Source organism: Sphaerodactylus townsendi, linkage group LG14, assembly GCF_021028975.2.
Source record: "Sphaerodactylus townsendi isolate TG3544 linkage group LG14, MPM_Stown_v2.3, whole genome shotgun sequence".
Lineage (NCBI taxonomy): Eukaryota > Metazoa > Chordata > Lepidosauria > Squamata > Sphaerodactylidae > Sphaerodactylus > Sphaerodactylus townsendi.
The window spans coordinates 8,628,374-8,648,503 of NC_059438.1; the positions used below are offsets into that span (position 1 = coordinate 8,628,374).

General features: G+C 46.7%; 1 protein-coding gene across 1 annotated transcript in view; it reads right to left on the reverse strand.

The window, feature by feature from the left end:
• Positions 1 to 20,130, reverse strand: part of WDR59 (WD repeat domain 59) — a 49,387-nt gene that overhangs the window by 16,912 nt on the left and 12,345 nt on the right. Inside the window, exons 6-18 of the mRNA XM_048516064.1 lie at positions 19,517 to 19,554; positions 18,386 to 18,474; positions 16,508 to 16,624; positions 15,084 to 15,161; positions 13,103 to 13,259; positions 10,961 to 11,040; positions 10,223 to 10,355; positions 9,754 to 9,878; positions 7,910 to 8,074; positions 6,273 to 6,368; positions 4,806 to 4,962; positions 3,859 to 3,928; positions 3,142 to 3,295 (exon numbers count right to left, since the gene is read on the reverse strand). Of these exons, the coding sequence (XP_048372021.1) occupies positions 3,142 to 3,295; positions 3,859 to 3,928; positions 4,806 to 4,962; positions 6,273 to 6,368; positions 7,910 to 8,074; positions 9,754 to 9,878; positions 10,223 to 10,355; positions 10,961 to 11,040; positions 13,103 to 13,259; positions 15,084 to 15,161; positions 16,508 to 16,624; positions 18,386 to 18,474; positions 19,517 to 19,554 (1,459 nt within the window). The remainder of the gene's footprint in view (positions 1 to 3,141; positions 3,296 to 3,858; positions 3,929 to 4,805; positions 4,963 to 6,272; positions 6,369 to 7,909; positions 8,075 to 9,753; positions 9,879 to 10,222; positions 10,356 to 10,960; positions 11,041 to 13,102; positions 13,260 to 15,083; positions 15,162 to 16,507; positions 16,625 to 18,385; positions 18,475 to 19,516; positions 19,555 to 20,130) is intronic.

The following is a 20,130-nucleotide window of genomic DNA, read 5'->3' on the forward strand; positions in this document are numbered from 1 at the left end:
CTGACAGTATGGAAATTTGGCTCTTATAACAGACTGGGAAAGGCTGTGGTTTCCCCCACCCAGGATGTGCTCCACTCACTGGTCATAACCAAAAAGCAGCCCAAACGTTTCCTTCCCTTTACTCCACTAGGTGAAACCCATCAACCCTGCTTTGGGCCCTGAGTCACTACAGGGAACTGTATGACACACTGTTTTCAAGCAATTCCTATGGAAGGTTTGATGCACCCCTGCACATGCATGATGCCTAGATGCAATGAACATGTGGGCTACACAGGAACACTCGCCAAGAAGATGGGATCCCACACACTCCGCACCCTGAAGGAAGTAGATGTATGCTACTGCAGAGTCGGTGAGGCAGCCTCCCGGGAGATGTGCTCTGGAAAGACTCCTGTTACCGTTTCCTTTTCATCCTTTTTACAAAGCTCGCTGAGCCACGGCTCACAGAGAAGAAGGAGAAGAGTTCGGATTTACATGCCACCTTTCTCTCCTGTAAGGAGACTCAAGGTGGCTTACAAGCTCCTTTCCCTTCTTCTCCCCACAACAGACACCTAGTGAGGTAAGTGGGGCTGAGAGAGTTCCGAGACAACTGTAACTAGCCCAAGGTCACCCAGCAGGAATGGTTCACCAGATAAGCCTGTGCCACTCAGGTGGAGGAGTGGGGAATCAAACCCGGTTCTCCAGATTAGAATCCACCTGCCCTTAACCACTACACCAGAGATGGAGTACACCTCATTCTTGCCAAGTGTGAACTGCCAACAATTATGATTGCTCCTTTCCCACATACTGAAAAACCTGGTGCTCACACAGGGAAAGAGGAGCCACTGGGCCACCTTCCTCTGCCAATTCATTCTCTCTACTCATGACTCTCCATAGTGGTTAATTTTCCCTTAGGAGTTTGTTTTGGGGGAGCGGGGTGACAGGGAGAATCAATAGCCCAGGAAACAGGAAGCAAATGAGCCAGTAACTTTCACTATCACGTATGTTTGACTGGAACACTCTTTCCTTACATCTCTGGCTATTCAGAGCTGACCCACGCTTTCATATATGCTGACAGGGTAGAATTGTGAACTGTAAGCAGGAGTGTAAATATTTTGAAGTTCTGTTCACAATTCTCCTCCCCCACCACGACCCCAAAGTAAAGCTAGTGTGTCAGGGAAGGAAGTTTAGCATTAATTTACTGAATACAGAGAACTTGCAACATCTAGTAAAAATGTGAACTCCCAAGATTCACTCTAAAGTGATAAAGTCCTGAATCTACCCCCCTCTACATAAAACTGGAAAGAAGGGAGCCAGCGTGGCACAGTAGTTAGATTAAGATCTGGGAGACGCAGATTCAAATCTCCCACTCTGCCATGGAAGCTTATTGAATGACTATCTCTCTCTTGCAGCTCAGTCTACCTCACAGTACTGTTGTGAGGATAAAATGGAGGCGGAGATAACAAATGTTGTAAGATACCTGGGGCCGTCCCCATATGGGAGAAAAGCAAAATTATAAATAGGTGAATGAACAAACAGGACCCTTCACATGAGCCCATTGGTTAGGGTGGCTGGAACTGAACTCAGCTCTGCGTTTGCCTCCTGTGGCCCTAGTGCAACTCATGAAGAAGAGCAGATTGCTGACCGCATCTTAAAAATTAAGATCTTTTGCCTTCATTGTCCCCCTTCGTCAGTTCAAAAGCACACCGTGCCACCCAGGGATCCAGGTAAATGGAGCTTGTCCCTAAATTTAACGTCATTTCATTGACTTTGGAACAGATCGCCTGCAGCCGCCTCCAGAGAAATTGCCATGATTCCTGGGCATGAACAGGATGAACCAAAGTAGGCTGCCAAACAGAATAGGGCCCTGCCTTTGGAAATGTGTACATGGAAGAAAGAGGTTAGGTAAAATGGCCATCACGACAGCAGGCACCGAGCATTCTCCAGCAAAGAACAGACAGACAGAGCGGGCTGAATGCTTCAGTGCCCATTTGGTGTGGCTCCCGGAGAAAACATATACTGGAGAATCCAAGCCATGAGCAGTGTGTTGAGAGGCCTCATCTCACACTGGTTTCTTGGCTGCCCTTACAGAGGTTAGTCAGGGATCAGCACAGACTTTGGTGTAGCCCACAAGGTTGGGTCTTCTTCTTATCAGTGCTAGAGGGAATTTTTTGCACTGTTTTGCCAGCTTTCAATTGAGAACCAGACATATAATTCCTAGCAGGCTCTAGAACAGACATGTCCCAGGGTGGGTGGTTTGCCCTCCTGTTTTACCATCTCTGCCAAGGGGAGTTGCATCTTTGTCTTATGTTTGTAAGACATCTTGGACCACAGCAGTGTTGGGATATAAACATTAAGCAATAAGTTAAAGGGCTTCCCCAAAAAAAGATCTGCAGACCTTCAAAGCAGCCAACAAAAACTGTTCTCAACTACAGAAGGAAATGAGGTGAAAGTGGAAAAACTTTGAATAAATCCAACTGATTTAAAAATCAATCCCAAACTAGAAGACAAGCTCCTGGTAATTATGTGGCGTTTTCAGTTTTGCATCTAAAGTACTTCTGATGTGATTCTAACAATACAGCTGTTTATGTTTGAGGACAAGGTACTGTTATGCATGTTGAATTACTTTTAGTAGAATTTTGCTGAAGCCTACCTGCCACTTCTACTGTGTTTCCCTGAAAATAAGACAGAGTCTTATAATCATTTTTTCCTCCAAAAGATGCGTTAGGGCTTATTTTCAGGGGATTTGGGGGTTTTCCCATGATTCTGCACCACCCACATGACCAGATCAGCTGCACCGGGAATCTGTAACTAGGGCTTATTTTTGGAGTAGGGCTTATATTTCAAGCATTCTCCAAAAATCCTAAAAAATCATGCTAGGGCTTATTTTCGGGGTAGGTCTTATTTTAGGGGGAAACAGGGTATCATTCCAGGTAGAAACATGGTAAAAAAGAGGCTCTTTCTAGCAACTCAACACACAGAGGAGGCAATTCTATCAACCCAAGAGGAAGCAGCAGCATTTGAAAGAGGAGCCAGCACTATGTGCTCTTAGTAGCATAGCTTTACCAAGAGGCCCCCATGAACCACCCACAACAGTGCATGGTGATGACAGGTTTTACCAAACCACTGAAGGCACTGAGGAAGGGCCGGCCACCATGCACTTACCCTTTCCTTATAGTAGAAGGAGCTGATGGAGACCTGTTCCTTCTCACTACGTGTGGGACTCCCACCATACAAGATCAGTTTGCCGGGATTCTCCGTACGCATCTTCATGGGAGTGATGAGGCCATTGTGGTAGGCAGAGAGTGCTGACAAGGATCTAAATGGAAGAAAAGCACTTCAGAAAGCGTGAGCTTTGGAGTGACTTCCTCGTGGCATGCTCTGTGGCAGAAGCAAAAGGTGTCCCAGAGGCGCTATGAACACATAAAGACATCTTATACCGTGTCAGGCCGTTGGGTCACCTGGTCCAGTATAAGGATGAGAGAAAAAAGTTTCTCCCAGCCCTACTATAGATGTATTTTGATTGTCTCACTGCCTTTTTTGCTGATCACGCATGTTTCTCTGAAGTCTATTAGCTCAAGCAAGGTTCAACTATTGGTGAGCTCTGGTTGCCTAAGGTTTACTTTGATATTTTACAGTTAACTGAAACATTCACAGAGAAATCAGGTTTCCTGCCTTTTAATAGTTTGAGCACTGGAACAGTCCAATCTGCCCTCCAAATGCCCAACCGTATCCTGCCACGAGTGAGGACAGACCAGGTCAGTCACTGCCTCCTGTAGCAGCGAGCCCTGAAATGAACCCACCTCCTCAACCTACAAAGAACAGGCAATACACCAAGATGAGTGTGAGCAGCACTTCCCATTAGGTGGTCACCAAAATTACCTGGGGGTTGGTTCGGTAGGCGAGACCGCTCGGTGCATTGTCATCGGCCTGGTGAAGTATACCAAGTACCCTGCAAAGAGGAAGAGGGACTGAGAACAAGAGGGTGACCTCAAAAGCAAAGGCTGGGGCCACACCATAATCAGACTAGCTATATATATTCTCCAGTTCTGTCCAAATGTGTGTGTTTGGGGGGGAAGGGAGGGGAATGACAATAGTTTATGATCCTGAGAATCAGCACTTGTGCAGTTATTTTTAAAAAGCAAAGCTTTTACAGGTCTTAATGAATAGTGCTGGGTTTTATTTATTATACAGCGCCATCAAAGTACAGAGGGTAGGTCCAAGTTTGAAAGAGTGCAATCTAGAAGAAAAAGAAGAAGAGTTTGGATTCATATCCCCCCTTTCTCTACTGTAAGGAGACTCAAAGGCGCTTACAATCTCCTTTCCTTTCCCCCACAAACAACAAACATCCTGTGGGGTGGGTGGGGCTGAGAGAGATCCAAAGAACTGTGACTAGCCCAAGGTCACCCAGCTGGCATGTGTTGGAGTGCACAAGCTAATCTAGTTCATCAGATAAGCCTTCACAGCTCAAGTAGCAGAGCGAGGAATCAAACCCGGTTCTCCAGATTAGAGTGCACCTGCTCTTAACCACTACAGTACACTGGCTCTCAAGAGGGAAGAGGTTACACACAAAATTCCAAGAGTGCTCCTACAGCTGTGTGCATATCAAAGGGAAAGCACAAGTCACACTATGAATCTGGCATCTATGGTTTAGCCAGTTAATTAAATGTAGCCACAGCTTGCTGTACCTCTGAAGAGAAGCTTCAGGAGGAGGAAGTCCCATGCTTTCTAACAGCACACATGCATGGTGGCAGTTTTGGACATATGCTAATTAGCAGCTCCAGCTACCTTTCCACTTTTTCTCTGCACACAATGAAGATCCAACTAACCTGCCCCACAGAACCGGGCTCCAGAGGTACGTGGGAAAGGGATGTTGGAATCCTGATAGGAGCCGTAAGCATTGGAGACTCTGGGAAAGGTTGGCAAAGGAGGAGTGACGGAGTTTGGGAGCACATAAGGGTTGCTGGAATTGTTGTCCTCTTGGTTCTGCAACATAAAAACATGTAACAAGAGTTGCATATGTAAAACTCTGCACCTAGACTTTTTACTTCAGGATTAAAACCCCAATGTATCCCTGTTGTATTCCTTATATGGGCAGATGAGGTCAATGCACAAAATACAGCAATGCAGTCCAGTTACTGCTACAATAGAGACAATGAACTGCAGAGCAGAGAATCTAGGCAGATTTCTTGGGGTGCCTGTCATGGAACGCATTTTTAAAGCTACTGGTACCAAAATTTAAGCGTCTCATTCAGAGACTGTCCTGATGATACCACCCAAGTTTGGTGAAGTTTGGTTCATGGGGGCCAAAGTTATGGACCCTCAAAGGGGTAGCCACCTCTCCTGTTAGCTCCCATTGGAAACAATGGGGGATGGAGGCATCCACTGTGGACTCCCTGAACCAAACCCACCAAACCCACCAAACCCACCCACCAAACATGGGTGACATCATCAGGACAGTCTCCGGATTATATCCTGAAATTTGGTGCCGCTAGCTTTAAAAATGCACCCCCTGCAGACTGAAACGTGAAAACACACCAAAAAAATATACCCAAAAAAGCCTTGCATTCAGATTCGCGAATATTCGGGCAGAACATATTTGGGCTGATTTTGGCCCGAATATAACCAAATGAACCCAGATTCGGGCCAAATCCAGGATTCGGTGCACCCAAATCTCCAAGCCGACTTCCAATATCAAAATATATCAGAGTGATAGAAAACTGCCAGGAGAGAGTGCCTGAGAGCTTTGTAGTCACTCAAGGATCTTCTAAAGCTGTTTTCAAATCCCACAGTGCCTGAAAATAGCAGTACTGCATCTGGCAAGTTTGCATCACAGAAAGGGTTCAGCCACACAGACGAGAGAAGCAGCTTCTGATTTGCAAAGTGGCAAGAAACTGGGGTTTTTTGCAAGCTTTTGGAGCCGGGACATTTTCTTTCTGATCCACATGGCAGTTCAGATTGCCTGGCCCACCCAAGGACCACAGACAGATTAAAACACACATAACAAATCCACATTTTAAAACCAACTCCCAAATATCATAGGGATATCCTACGCCTGTTTACTGTTCTTATCACAACCTTCATAACTTGCAGCTTGTCAGTGTACATATTTCTTGCCAGTATTGTAACTGACTGATGTGAGCTCCTCGGGGCATATTATTTCTTTTATGGAGAGGAAGTTAATAAAGCTTAAATCCCAGATAAAAATGTCAAGCTGCAAGGAAGGACAAGGAGAAGCACTGCGGTGGTCAACAGTGCCAGGTACAGAGGCCGAGATAAGAGGGCTTGTTCCCTACCACGACAGACTCCAGGCAGGAAACCAACTGGCGCAGACACGGCTCCAGGCAGCACTGGTTCCGCTTCACTTTCTGCATGGATGTGTCCTTCAGGATCTGAAAGAGAAGCAAAGAGATGCTTGAAGGGAGGCGCCCCCCCCCCCATGAGATCAAGGCCCTGCAGGATGGAGGGCCTACAAGATGGAGCTGTTCCACTAGGCATTTCCACCAAGCCAGCCGGGTTAGATTCCACCATAGTTGGCCTCCCGTGGGCAAGAGAAAGAGTATTTGGCACCATTTCACTGGGTTGTCCTTTAAGTACATTGTATTTTATTGTATTTATCGAATTTATTGTGTTTTAAATGTATTCTTATATTTTTAGTGGTTGTACACTGCCCTGAGCCCTATGGGGAATGGGCGGGATAGAAATCATACGAGAATGAATGAATGAATGAATGAATGAATGAATGAATGAATGAATGAATGAATGAATGAATAACACCCTGGGTCTCAATTTTGGGAGGCCCTGAGCAGAGGGAGCACAGCCCAGACCACCAGCCCCCTCTCCTGTGCCTATCCCCTGCCCCTCCGCTGCCTTCCTTCTTACCCACTGGCCCATATACATGGCCATCCCTCCTCCATCCCTTAGCGAGAACTCTCATAGTCTGCACTCCCAGATGCCTGCACCACCCATGCACTTGACGACAGAGGGCCTGCAGAGTGCTTGCAGGTGGGAGGATGGCAGGTAGGCATCAGGGAAGTGCTTGGTCAGTGGCAGCATGGCTTTCCAGAAGCCCGTTTCCCCGGCGCCTGCCCCACCTGAGGGTATGCTGCTGCCAGCTGGGGGCTCCAAGTCAGAAGAGGCGGTCGCTCATAAGAGATGGCCCTGCTGGATCAGCCCAGTGGTCCATCTAGTCTACTGTCCTCTTTCACATAAGGACCAGCCAGTTGCTCTGGGAGGCCAATGAACAGGGGACAGAGGCAAAGGCCTTCTCCCGTTTATGCCTCCTTAGTGCTGGTATTCAGAGGTGCACTGCCCCTGAATGTGGAGGCTCCCCTTTAGTCATCTCTGCTAGTAGCTACTGATGGACCTCTCTTCCGTGAATCTGTGTCAGGGATGGTTCCCACTCTCCCTGGCATCACACCAGTCAAGGCCCAAGGCCATACCTGGGCATCCTTTCACATACTCAACTGTCTTATGTTAATAGACATTTTATTCTTAAACACTTTGCTTGGAAACATAGTAAGCAGACGACCTAGCCAGGGGCCTTGGGACATTCTGGATTCCATAACAAAGCTTTTCACACCTTGTTGTTCTACTAATCTGTGGGAAGATGGAAGGGGGCAAGTGAGCGGGAAACCAAAAGGAACAAATGTGCTTGAAAGAAGCCAGAGCCTTAGATCTGGTTTCTTGCCATTGAGTCTTTGTTGACAATCCAATAAAGACTACTGATTTTATATCTAGAGTCCAACTTATTAAACGTTATAAACTTATTAAACGTTATAACAGGACCAAACAATCTGTTTCCTCCCCCTTGTAAATCTACCCATGCTAGGGACCACCACCACGCACCCACCCTCAAAGATCACCACAAGTCATTGGCCAGCCTCTCTCTCCCCTCCTGGCCAATAGCAGCGTCACACACATACAGTCTCACCTTCAACAGCTTGACCTTCATAGTGGAGGGGATGGTGGTCTGATTGACGAACTGAAAGGAAGGAGCGGCGTTGTTGGGATACTGCGCAGGGAACATCACCAGCATCTTGACCCGGTGGTTGCTGCAGTGCACGGAAACTGTGCAGCTGCGATTGACGGCATCCATCTGCCGAAGGAGAGCATGTTCCACATGATCAGAGGGACTCTAGTTCAGGGTTCCCTAACCTTTTTTGAGCCTGACAGCACCTTTGGTATTTTGAAAGGGGGTGATAGACACAGATGGAGTCAGGCATGTGCATATACATGCTCAGAGAAGAGGAATGGGGGGCGACGTACATGCAAAGCACACCCAGGAGCAGAGAGGAAGAAGGACCCCTTCATTTGAAGGAAGGTGGCAAATCGCAAGCCCTGCTCAAACACTGGTCCCGCTCAGTTCGCAGAAGTTCATGCAGGCACTGGGGTTGTGCAAGCTAGCACCATGGTACCCATGTGTTCCTGGCTGGGGAACACTGTTTTAGTTCATGTTTAGTTCATGCACGGCTCATGTTTTTTCTTCAATCTGCAGCACAGGAAAAGGTTGGATCCAGCCAACTTTTTCACTCAAGATTGCCCCCATCTGCCTCCTTATCAAAGTCCCTGCCCCACCTAGCTTTTGTCCATGCAGGTAACACCATTGCCTTTTTTTTGTGATCAACTTTGCCTTTTTCACCAGAAGACAAGTGGGCTGGATCCAATCCAAGGGATCCCACAACTGGTTTCTCAACCCAGTCAGATGGAAAAGCAACTCAAACCTCCTCAGTGGCAGAAAGGGAGGTTAAATAACAACTCATTTATTTAAATTCATTATTAATAAATGAATCCTTTCACAATGGAACAATTATGTTATTATGTTCTTAATCTCTGTTGCTCTTAAGGTTTATAGCTCAAGGGAACATGAAAATAAGTGGAGGGGGGGGGAATTAAAAGCCCACTAAAACCATAGATTAAAATACTTTTAAAAGTCCGTATCCAAAAACTTGCTCTCTATAAAAGTCAAGAATACAAAGGGAAAATAAATGTTTCATATTCTTGCTTTCATTTCACTTACAATTTTTAGTGATAAGTTTTTCTCTGTTGCATCTGGTATTTTAAGAAATTTTGGAAAAGATGCTGATAGGAAAAAAGTACATTCCCTTCATGATTACAGACGGCCTACAACTGACAGGAGCTGCAAGCAGATTGGTCTAAGACAGCGAATTTAGATTGGTTTTCACCAATGTCAGTCAGCCTGCTCAACCAGGATAATAAGCTGGTATGAGAAAAGACCTGGCCGCATTGAGAGATCTTGACAAACCTCTGTTGGTTTGGGACAGGCAGGGACGCTGCTTATTTGTCATCTGCATGCTCTCTTTCTTCCTCAGATGATTGGCGAAGTGGGAGCAAAAGGTTCCCAATTCATCAAGTCTGCAATCAAACACCAATCTACCAAAGTGGCTGGCACGCAAGCACACAGGCGAATGCAGCTCCCACTGATCCAAGTGCCTGTATTCAAACGTCACACCAAATTGCAAGTTTGGTGTAAGCCTGCCCAAATCAGGAAGCTTTTAGCTGCGTTCTGCATGTCAGCAGAAGGAAGGAGGGATTGAGGCTGCCAGCCAGAGGTCAAGCAGTGTTCCTGCCTGTTGAACAGCTGGAGCTTTGTCCTGCAACAGGACTGGATGGAGCAATCTCTCCCGCTCCTTTGCATCATCTCTCAGGTTCAAGAAAAGGCAGCCCGGAGGAAGGTGCAGCCCACGCAGCTGGGGCCATCCCAATGCCAAGATGCCAGTGTGCTGCTGGGAGGAAGTTGCTCTGCTGTCCCCTCACCTCCATGTTCACATTTCGAATCTGCACGTTGATCAGAGAGAATTCCTGCTGCAAGGTTTGTGGCAGGCCCAGCTGGTCCAGTTTCTTCCCCACCAAGAGGCTGTGCTGGGATTCTTCTTTTAAGGCTGCCAGGAAAAAAAAGGAGCCGTCAGAACATGTTGGGAGTCTTCTGCATCCAAAGCAGATGCTGGACCACTGAGCCACAACTTGGGGTTGGTGGCAGAGAGCAGGACTCTTATAACAACAAGGATGGACAACCTGCTAACCTGAACATGGAATAAATCTCCTCTTGCACGCCCCAAAACATCTCAGTCGGTAAAAAGGCCTTCATGACCAGAATCAACTGGTCAGCCATACATGCGAGTGATACGGTAGAAGCACCAACTACCAAACTATGGCCACACAGCCAGGAAAAGCCACAACATGTCCCAGTCCCAAAGACACCTTTCCTCCACGTCCCCAGCCTCACCTTCCTCCTCTGCTTGGTTGGAGTTTTGCTGGGGCTCAGAGTCTTGGACAGGCAGGGGCTTGTCTGGCTCTGGCAGGAGAGAAATTCCGTCGATGAGCTCCTCCACCCCGTCTAGGAGGTCGTTGGAGCACAGCTGAAACAAGAGATAGCAAAAGCAGAATCACAGCCAGGCATGTCAGGAAGTAAGGGGTGCAACAGAGAACGCCACAGTCAAAAACAGGCCCTGGGATCCCAAATTGCTCCCACCGTGGGTCGATGACGACGACGAACAGCTACTTAACTTACAGGCAAGTAGCTGTTCAGCATCATTGTTGACCCATGGTACACAAGCCTGCTGAACCACCATCAAAAATGATAATTCTTTTGCTTAATCAAAGGAAAGGAGAAACGGCAACACTGCATGTTGTAGGCTAGATTCAAGAATGCTTTCCAAGGGCAAGCCCAGCCAGATGATAGAAGACTCTGGTGCACATGGGAGCATCTGATTTCCTTGGAGGTTTTCAAGCAAGTGTCATGCTTCCATGAGAACCAGGAGGCTTTGTATCTGGAGAGACCCTAGAATCAGCAGCTCCTGACAAACCACAATAAGAAGCTGCCCCAGCAGATGTGTGAAAGGAAATGCTCTGGAATAGTGGAGTTTTGTTAGATAATGTACTGCTGAATAAGACTGACTGGTAGAACCTCTTGCTTGCACTTCAAGACTCAGAAGGAAATAGTTTCACTATCCGTCGAACGTACCCTCTGCAGCTGGCAATCGACACGCCACATCCGCAGGGTCTGATCTCGAGACCATGTGACCAGCTGGTAGTCTTTGGACCCTGCAAGGACAAACAAAAATACATGTCAGATTCAATTTAATACTGGCCAGTTTTACAGCTGTAAAAAAAAGGAGAAACCACAGGTGTGTGAGAGTCATGCTGTGGGGAACACAATTTAGCCCTATGTCGTCAGACACAGGTGAATACTTGAATTTTGCTGTTAAGAAGAGAAGATCAAAACAGTGTTTGCAGACCATCACACAGGCTCTTTCTCACACTATCAAGAAGGCTGGTGCTGCTATGGAAAATGTCCTAGTTAGGGTAGCTTGCCTGGTGGTTGGAACCATCAAGAGGCCTTAACTGGTACAGCACAACCATCACTGGGGAGTATCTAGAGCTTGCTTTGCAGATAGGAGGGCTCCAGGCTGTACAGAGTTTTTAAAAGGCAAGAACCAGGGACCTTGAATTGTGCTCATGAAGACAGATAGCCAGGGCAATGCCTGCAAAATAGATGAAATAGTAATGTTTTCACTGGTTCCAACCAGCAATCCAGCTGAAACATTTTGCACCAGCTGAAATTTCTGAGTAGCATAAGTAGAGTGAATTACATTAGTCTAAGCGCAAAGTTCCTGGGACATATATCAGCATAGTGAGGTGAGTCCACTTACAGACAAGATGTGTCCAAACCACATTAAAATTCTGGAAGCCAAGGCAGTGATCAGGGCTTCAAGTTTTCAGCATACCATTCCCAAAATTTTGAGTCCTGAGGCATGAGCTTTCCCCCCTTAATTTAAAACTGGAAAGGTACTTTTCTCAAACATTAAAAAACATATATCTAAATTCCCATCTTGGCCCCACTGTGAGGATCACAAAATGCACATCACAGGGTCACTCATGGACATGGGAGAGGTTTCTACAAACTTGGAGTGAGGAATCCTCAAAACTGCATAACAATGTGGAAAGCATGTGGTTTGTCTATATATATGGGGGCTTTTCCTTCCCCTCAAAGTCGCTTATGTCTCAAGAATCCTTGTGTAAGAAACATTTTTTAAAAGAATCGTTTACTCAATGAAGGGGAATGATTTCTCCAGATTAGCGTCCACAGCTCTTAAGAGCAGCAGTGGTGTAGTGGCTAAAAGAAGGTGCACTCTGATCTGGAGGAACCAGGTTTGATTCTCCGCTCTGCTGCCTGAGCTGTGCAGGCTTATCTGGGGAATTCAGATTAGACTGTGCACTCCCACACATGCCACTGGGTGACCTTGGGCGAGGCACAGCTTTTCGGAGCTCTCTCAGCCCCACAACCTCACAGGGTGTTTGTTGCAAGGCGATTGTAAGCCCCTTTGAGTCTCCTTTAGGAGAGAAAGGGGGAATATAAATCCAACTCTTCTTCTTCTTAACCACTACACCATGCTGGCTCTCAGGATAGTAGTAATGTATTGAAACTGACATGTATGATTAGATTCTGTGGAAGGCATGATGAAGAATGTGATCAGACAATGGGAGAAGTGCTAACTTTCTAGCAACATTAAACTGGATTTAGGTATGTTGAAAGACTGCCGATTAACTCTCCAATTCACAGCGTGTTGCTAGGTGTTTGCATTAACTGAATGAAAGAAATCTTCTCTGAGGAAAATAAATGGATGAAAAACCTTAGGGTCAAAAGACAGAAAACTCGTTTCCATACTCCCCTCACAAATCTCACGGGGGAGAAGGGATCTTGCAACTTTTTATCCCAGGTTCCAATCAAAGCGAAGAAAATCCATTTTATTATGGTGATGACTCAGTTTTAGAACTTCCTTCCCATGAGCCTATCCACACGGCGCTGAGTTAGCGGAACTTTAGGTACTAAACAAAAGCATTTTTGTTTCCCCATGCATTTCATGATGGCAACTGCTCATTTGGGTGTTTTACTTTCAGGTCACACTGGTTAGGATGTATAATGTGGGATATTTAATGAAAGGCTTAGTATTATCACAGTTGTGGCCTTTTTTCATTTATTGTTTATTCCACCCTTAGACTCATAGGGTTGGAAGAGACCCCCAAGGGCCATCAAGTCCAATCCCCTGCAATGCAGGAACACACAATCAAAGCACTACACACAACCAAAGCACCCTTCACGCACCTTCTTTCTGCTTCCGCCACTGGAACTCTAGCACCACGTCATCATGTCCCACAAAGGTGTGGACTGGTGTGTTCAGGTCGAAGATATTCCAGAGCAGAAGGCTGTTCTCTCGTCGTAGCTGGGGGACCATGACGGTCACCAGCCCATTGCTGAAAGGCTGAGGGGCAAACAAGAAAGGTTAGTAGCTGAACACAGAGCCCAGAGATTGTAAGAAGTCTGAAACCCCACTTTTCCCCAGGCAGAAGTAAAGCACACATACATTTTCATAAGGGATGCATTCAAGGTGCACAGCTGCAGAGAGACCAGAGAAGATTATGTGCCACTGCACTTAGCAGCAGCCCAAAAGTACCCATTAATTTTTACAAGCTTTTCGGCTCCTCAGGGAGATGAGTTGCTCGAGGCATTTCTATAATCTCTTGCTCCACATTCTCGATTTCTAATACATTCCCACACTGTACATACTTACAAGGTTTTGTCCTATGTTGCACACAGGAGGCTTGAAGTGAGTTATTACTATTATACCTAGCCCAAGAGGAAGACAAGAAGCGGTAGGTGCAGCCTCTTTGGGATGGAAACTGTAGCTGTGGGTGACTTTCACACATTCCCAGCTCTTAAAAAAAAACCAAACCAATCTGCTCTGTACCAAAAAAATGCTAAAAAGAAGCAGGCTTTCGAATGCATTCCCAAGCCAGCAGGATGACTGCATGCTGAGTTGCACAAAATGGCAATACCTACACTTCCTTTTGGCTAGTTGCAAGTTCTCCCCAACCCCCAACTCATTTCACACAAACGGAAAATCCACTGCAGCCTCCTTACTGCTACCAGTCATTCATATCTGGCTGAGACTCACGGCTCTCACTTCAACCCTGTAAAATACATTTTGGGGTTGTTGTCCCCCCACGAGCCTATCCTCTATGTTTTCAACACAACCACAATGTTTTGGTTGCCATCATAAGAACGCTTTCCTTGGAGTGAGCCCCATGGGGAAAATGGAGAATACATTCAAGTAGACATGCTTCGAACTGTGCCCTTCACTGATTAACTGTTAGAGATCAGTGGTTGTCAATCCTGGCAGACCTTGGACTCTTCCAGCACTGGGTCCTAACTGAGCTGACAAGAGACAGACAGGAAGTCACATGACATCCAAGTCACATGCCAGGACAAAGGTAAGCTGAAGTTCTGACATTGCTGGTGCCAAGGTGAGAACTGTGGGCAACAGGCCTAGAGAGCTGGGGATCGTAAGGCAGGGCAAACACCAGAAGGCATACCCTTAGCGCAGGCCCAAGTTGAGGGTTTGTACATTGGAGGAATTCTCTCCCTTGCTGCATGACCTGGCTTTGCCTGGTCAATGTTTCGTGTGCCTGCAAAGAACAGCAGGGGGCATGACACCCTTGCTCTCTACAGGGATGCACAGGTGGCAGGCCCCTTCAAAAGGCAGCAAAAGGATCCACTCTTTAAGAACTTGCAGATCAACACACAAGGCTCTGCAAGAAAACTGACAGCCCTGAGTTTTGAAAACCAAAGAGTACAGACCAATTAAAATCCCTCTCACTGACTTAAAGGGCATTCTCAATACATCGGGAAACTCTTTTTTAAAAAAATATATAAATACATCTTCTAAGACAGGACTTCAAAGACCACTGCAGGCAGCTCAGAACCAAGTACTTTTTTTTTAACTTCAGAGCTAAAGTTCATTTAGATGCAAATTGGATTGACTAAAATGTGTATAATTAAAAGACTAAGATTTTCTTTAATTGGTTGACAGCCCTAGTTTTAAATGTGCAAAGCGCATATTCAGGGTCTCTTAACAGTCACAGCATAACTTGCATTAATGCATCCTGTGGATCCCTCCTTACTTCAGGGTTCTTTGAAATAATTTCACCAGGCATTTGGGATTCCGCCACGGCTTCCTTCTACCTACTCTTGCTTTAGCAGCAATTCCCTCCCATTCCCCACCTCCCGTTACAAAAGGCACACTTACCGTGTATCTGGCCTTCCAGACTGGAACCTGGCAAGGGAGGATGTTGAGGTACTTTCGGGGCTGTCGGTAGTCCCAGAACTTCACCCAAATAATTAAAAAAGAGAAACAAATCAGGTCAGGGGAAGAAGTCTTTGCAATGGCACTCCTGGAAAACCACCAGTCAACACACACACTGCAATATTGAGAGCTTGAGACTGGGCTCTCCTAAACAGCCCAGAACAAGAACAGTCACCAAGAATGGTGAAGCAATTAGAACAGGGGTAGTCAACCTATGGTGCTCCAGATGTTCATGGACTATAATTCCCATCAGCCCCAATTGGTCATGCTGGCAGGGGCTGATGGGAATTATAGTCCATGAACATCTGGAGTGCCATAGGTTGTCCACACCTGGGTTAGAGTGTCAGACTAGGATTTGGAAGACCCAGGTTTGAATCCCCCCTCTGACACAGATGCTTGCTGAGTGATCTCACATACAGTGTTGTTGAGAAGATAAAATGGAGGAAGAGGAGGAAGAGGAGGAGGAGTTTGGATTTATATCCCACTTTTCTCTCCTATAAGGAGACTCAAGGTGGCTTACAAGCTCCTTTCCCACAGACACCTTGTGAGGTAGATGCAGCTGAGAGACTTCCAAGGAACTGTGACTGGCCCAGGGTCACCCAGCAGGAACGTAGGAGTGCGGAAACACATCTGGTTCACCAGATAAGCCTCTGCCACTCAGGTGGAGGAGTGGGGAATCAAACCCGGTTCTCCAGATTAGAATGACATAATGTATCTTGGGTCCTCATTGCAGGGAAAGATGGGATACAAATGAGTAAGTCTGGAGAATTCAGGTCATAAGAAATTTCCAGGCTTGACTAAAACCTGGGCAGAGCTGTCTCCTCCTCCGGCATCTGGCCATCACGGATGTCTAATGGCAGTTTTATTTGCAGGGTTAATGTTACAGGCTTTCTCAATGATTTGTTGAGCCTTTCAGGTAGATGGAAAGACAAGGTGGAATTAGGACTTGGGCCTTCATTAAAAAAAGAAAACATCTATATTTATTTTTAAAAGCTGATTCAGCATGTCCTCAAATAAACTTTAAGGCTCTTGGAGGTGGCAATGAACAACATGCAGTCCTTAGGATGTGCCCCAAGAGGCAGAGGCACATATAGAGGCACACAGCGAAGAGTGTAGAAGGAGCCTTTGGAGAAGATAGGTACATCTTTCCATGCCTGCTCTCCAAGTCTGGAAGCCAGCCATACACAGTTTACACTCCCCATGTTTTTTCCGACAGCTGGGAAGACCAGCAAGCACCAGCCCAGTTGAAACAAACCACCCAGCTATACAACCAGAAATAAATCCACTATTCTCGCACATCTGATGGGACATGCACTATTTACTAGAATAGATCTAAGAGCCCCCAGAAACCCACCCCACCTACCTACCCTGACGGAGTTGTCCTGGCTGGACGTGGCCAAGATGTTCTCGTTGTCCGGGTGCCAATCCAGGCCGTGGATTTTGGAGAGATGGGCGGCCAGATACTCCACGGCAGTGCCAGGTTTCTGCAAGAAGAAGTTTTGCTCAAAGACTCCAAAACACACACAGGAGGCAGCAGTTGGCCAAACTACAAAGACAGATGTTTTCAAACATTCCTCTGTTAGGGAACCCCTTCCACGCTGCTGCTATCTGCTGAGGAATAATGGCACATTTGAGATTCTGGAGTATTGTGTGGTTTCCGGGCTGTATTGCCATGTTCTAGCAGTATTCTCTCCTGACGTTTCGCCTGCATCTGTGGCTGGCATCTTCAGAAGATCTTCTGAAGATGCCAGCCACAGATGCAGGCGAAACGTCAGGAGAGAATGCTGGTAGAACACGGCAATACAGCCCGGAAACCACACAGCACCCCAGTGATTCCGGCCGTGAAAACCTTCAACAATACATTCTGGGATATACTTAAAGGCACACTTTTCAGTTATTGTGGCAGGCAAGCCTGTTGAGCTTCCTTTGTTGCACTTGAACGGACAGCCACTTTATATCATGTGCAGTGTACCCGTGTGGCTTTGCAGGGGAAAGTGACCTGCCTTTCAGGGAACTTTGTCTGCCACTACTGGTCTTCTTTCAGACAAAACCTTGCTAAGCTTCTGAGCAACCCCAAGCCTCCCTGAGAACCACTGCACTAAATTAACGTCAGGACACCACCACAAGGTGACAAATTTGGAATCTAGCAGGAATGAAACAAGGGACCCAAGTATCAATATACTCCCGATCATACTCCTTAATCACCCATTCCCTTTAAGAGACATCAGAGTCACAGAAATCATGGCAGCTGCTCAAGGATAACAGCCCGAAGGCCCCTCTTGATGCAGGCAAAGCTGAAAATGTTAGCTGGGCTAGAGACACTGCCTCATTCTGAACCAGATCTCTGGCTCATCAAGATCAGCAGTGTCTACTGGGATTGGCAGCAGCTCCCCGAGGATTCAAGTAGACGTCTTTCACGTCTCCTTCTACTTGATCCTTCTAACTGGAGATGGCGGTGATTGAACCTGGAACCTTCTGCATGCCAAGCAGATACTTTACCACTGAGCCGCAGCCCCTGTTGGATCCCAGATGCCATCCTGTGGACTAACAAAGTTTGAGGCTTTGTGCATTCTGCATCAAATACACACACACACACACACACACCCCGCCCAAAGTCTGATCCAGCGACAGCAACATTATGCACGGTTTTATAAACTGGACTGTTTTTCTGAGTTATGCACCCATTATCTATAGACGAGGGTTGTGTTGCTATTCACAGCAAGGATGCCCACACCCCTTTAATACCTGTTGGAACATGAAATCCCACCAAACCCCATTCTCCAGGAATTCGCAGGTATTGAATTTGGCACTATGATCTGTTTACAAGCGACATGACACGCACAGCTGGGGGAGGCAGCGGATTATGAATTCAGGCTGCTTGCAGCTGTAAGGGATTCTCAGCAGCAACCACCACTTGCAGTTGTCTGACAACAGGAAGGTTACAGGCCGCTTATCCCTGGGGCCACACCCAAGAGGTCTGCTAGCCATTCTAGACTACTTGTCCCTTGGGAATATTATGCAGAAGGAAGCAAAGAAACTAAACAGAGCAGTCCTACAGTGCTTCAGTCCCAAGCCACAGGATTCTCTCCTGATGACATTTCAGGGAAAAATGGATGCTGTGGGTCTCCAGATAACCTAGCAATAGCCCTTCACCATCTTGGGATTCTCGGAGACATAAGGAATATTGGCGCTCACCACCTGATAAGGTCATCAGCATTTCATTAGAGAAGGCAACAGAAACTCACCCGCTTGTCCCAAATGCGCACATCCCCATCATGGCTGGTTGCCAAGCAGTTGGCGTTTTTCTTATTCCACTTGACTTGGGAAGCTCCAGCTGCAGAAGAAGAGAAGCTGAGGTTCAATAGTGTTTGCAGACAGGCCTCTAGGTGGCAGTGTGGTGGGGGAATGACAACCCTGCAGCAAGCCTGAGAGACAGGAGAACCAGCCGGTGGTCCAAGCCCACTCATTGGTACTGTGCCTGGTACAAGAGGCCAGCTGTGACATACAACACAGTTATCAATGTTGACCCGTTTGGGAAGGCCAGCTCAAGATACTGTCCCAGGGCAAACTGGCTCAACTGTGGCAGTGGCCAACCTTTTCAGCAAATAGCCTCCCCAGGACAGGAGAGTGCCATTCAACTGCATGTACCAAACACACCATGACACTCACACTTCAAGTCTTGGTGTGGGCTTTTTTTGCTTCTTATCCGCTATGCAGGCAATGGTGAGGCACAGAGACAGCAGTTAGGAGCATATCTGTGCCACAGACCTGAGAAACCCTCTGGTACCTGCCCAAAGATGTCCCACAACCCCATGCCAATGATGGTGTGCCTGCCTCACATTGCAAGCCACTTGTGGTCTACTGGACAGTGTACAATGGAAACCAGTACAGCACTAAGGCCTTTTCTAACATGCAGGTGCCACTTCTGTGTTCAGACCCCATCCCATGTTTTGGGGCTCCCTAACCATGTGCATACCACAGGGACCCTTCAACAGGGACTTGGTTAAGACAATCTTTTGATTTTGTTCCTCCTCTTGTCCCTGCTTGTCATCCTCCAAATACTTTTGGAAGAGCCACCACTGTTTCTCTCCCTCCAAATGCCTCCTCCTCTCTCCTGCCTTTCTAAATGGTATTTTTGTCATTTTAATTTACACCATGTGAATGCCAGCTACTGGAAGGATGCAGCATTTAAAATCTGTACTTCAAAGCCTTTGGAGGCCATCTACAAATGCACGGGAAGAAGCTCCATGTGAATAAATGCCAAGACAGGGTAAGTAGTGCCCATGATTTGCAAGCAAAACACAACAGCAATCCACAGGGAGATATGAGCAGCACATGAATCAGAGATTCCACCTACCGAGATAACCAGTACTTACCAACGGCAGACAGCGAGACAGTGGGCTTTCGAGTGTCCCTGAAAAATGATACTGGTGTAAGCATACACACCTGTTACCTGGTCACTGTTTCCCAATTTTTTTATAGCCAAGGCACATTATTTTTCCCCAAATTAAAATTGGACACAGACATCCAAAAGGCTCACACTTATAGGGTGCATGAATAAGCTTAGCTTGGTCTTAGAAGAGACCACTATGTCCTTTTGCATGAGTCACTGATCTAAACAGACACCCGCATGGGTAAAAGGCAAGCCCAGAGCAGCACTTCCTACAGAGGGACAGTTGAACAGTTCCACTGTGGGTGAGTAATTTGCTTTCTGATTCAAATATACCTGATAAGAGGTGTGTAGCATAGATCCACCTGCTTCCAGATGTAGCTGACTGGGGAAAAGGCAAGACAGAGCAGGGAATTATGCAGAGGTACAACAAGCAACCTCTTCAGTGGACTGGTGGGTTTTTTTTATTTTTGTTGGGTTTTTTGCTCACTGGAGTCTTGAATTATATAACATTTCCTACAACATCCCCATCTGGGAATTGCTGATCTAGAAGAGTACTCAGTCATTTCCCCATGATGCAACTGTCCACACTCTGCAGAC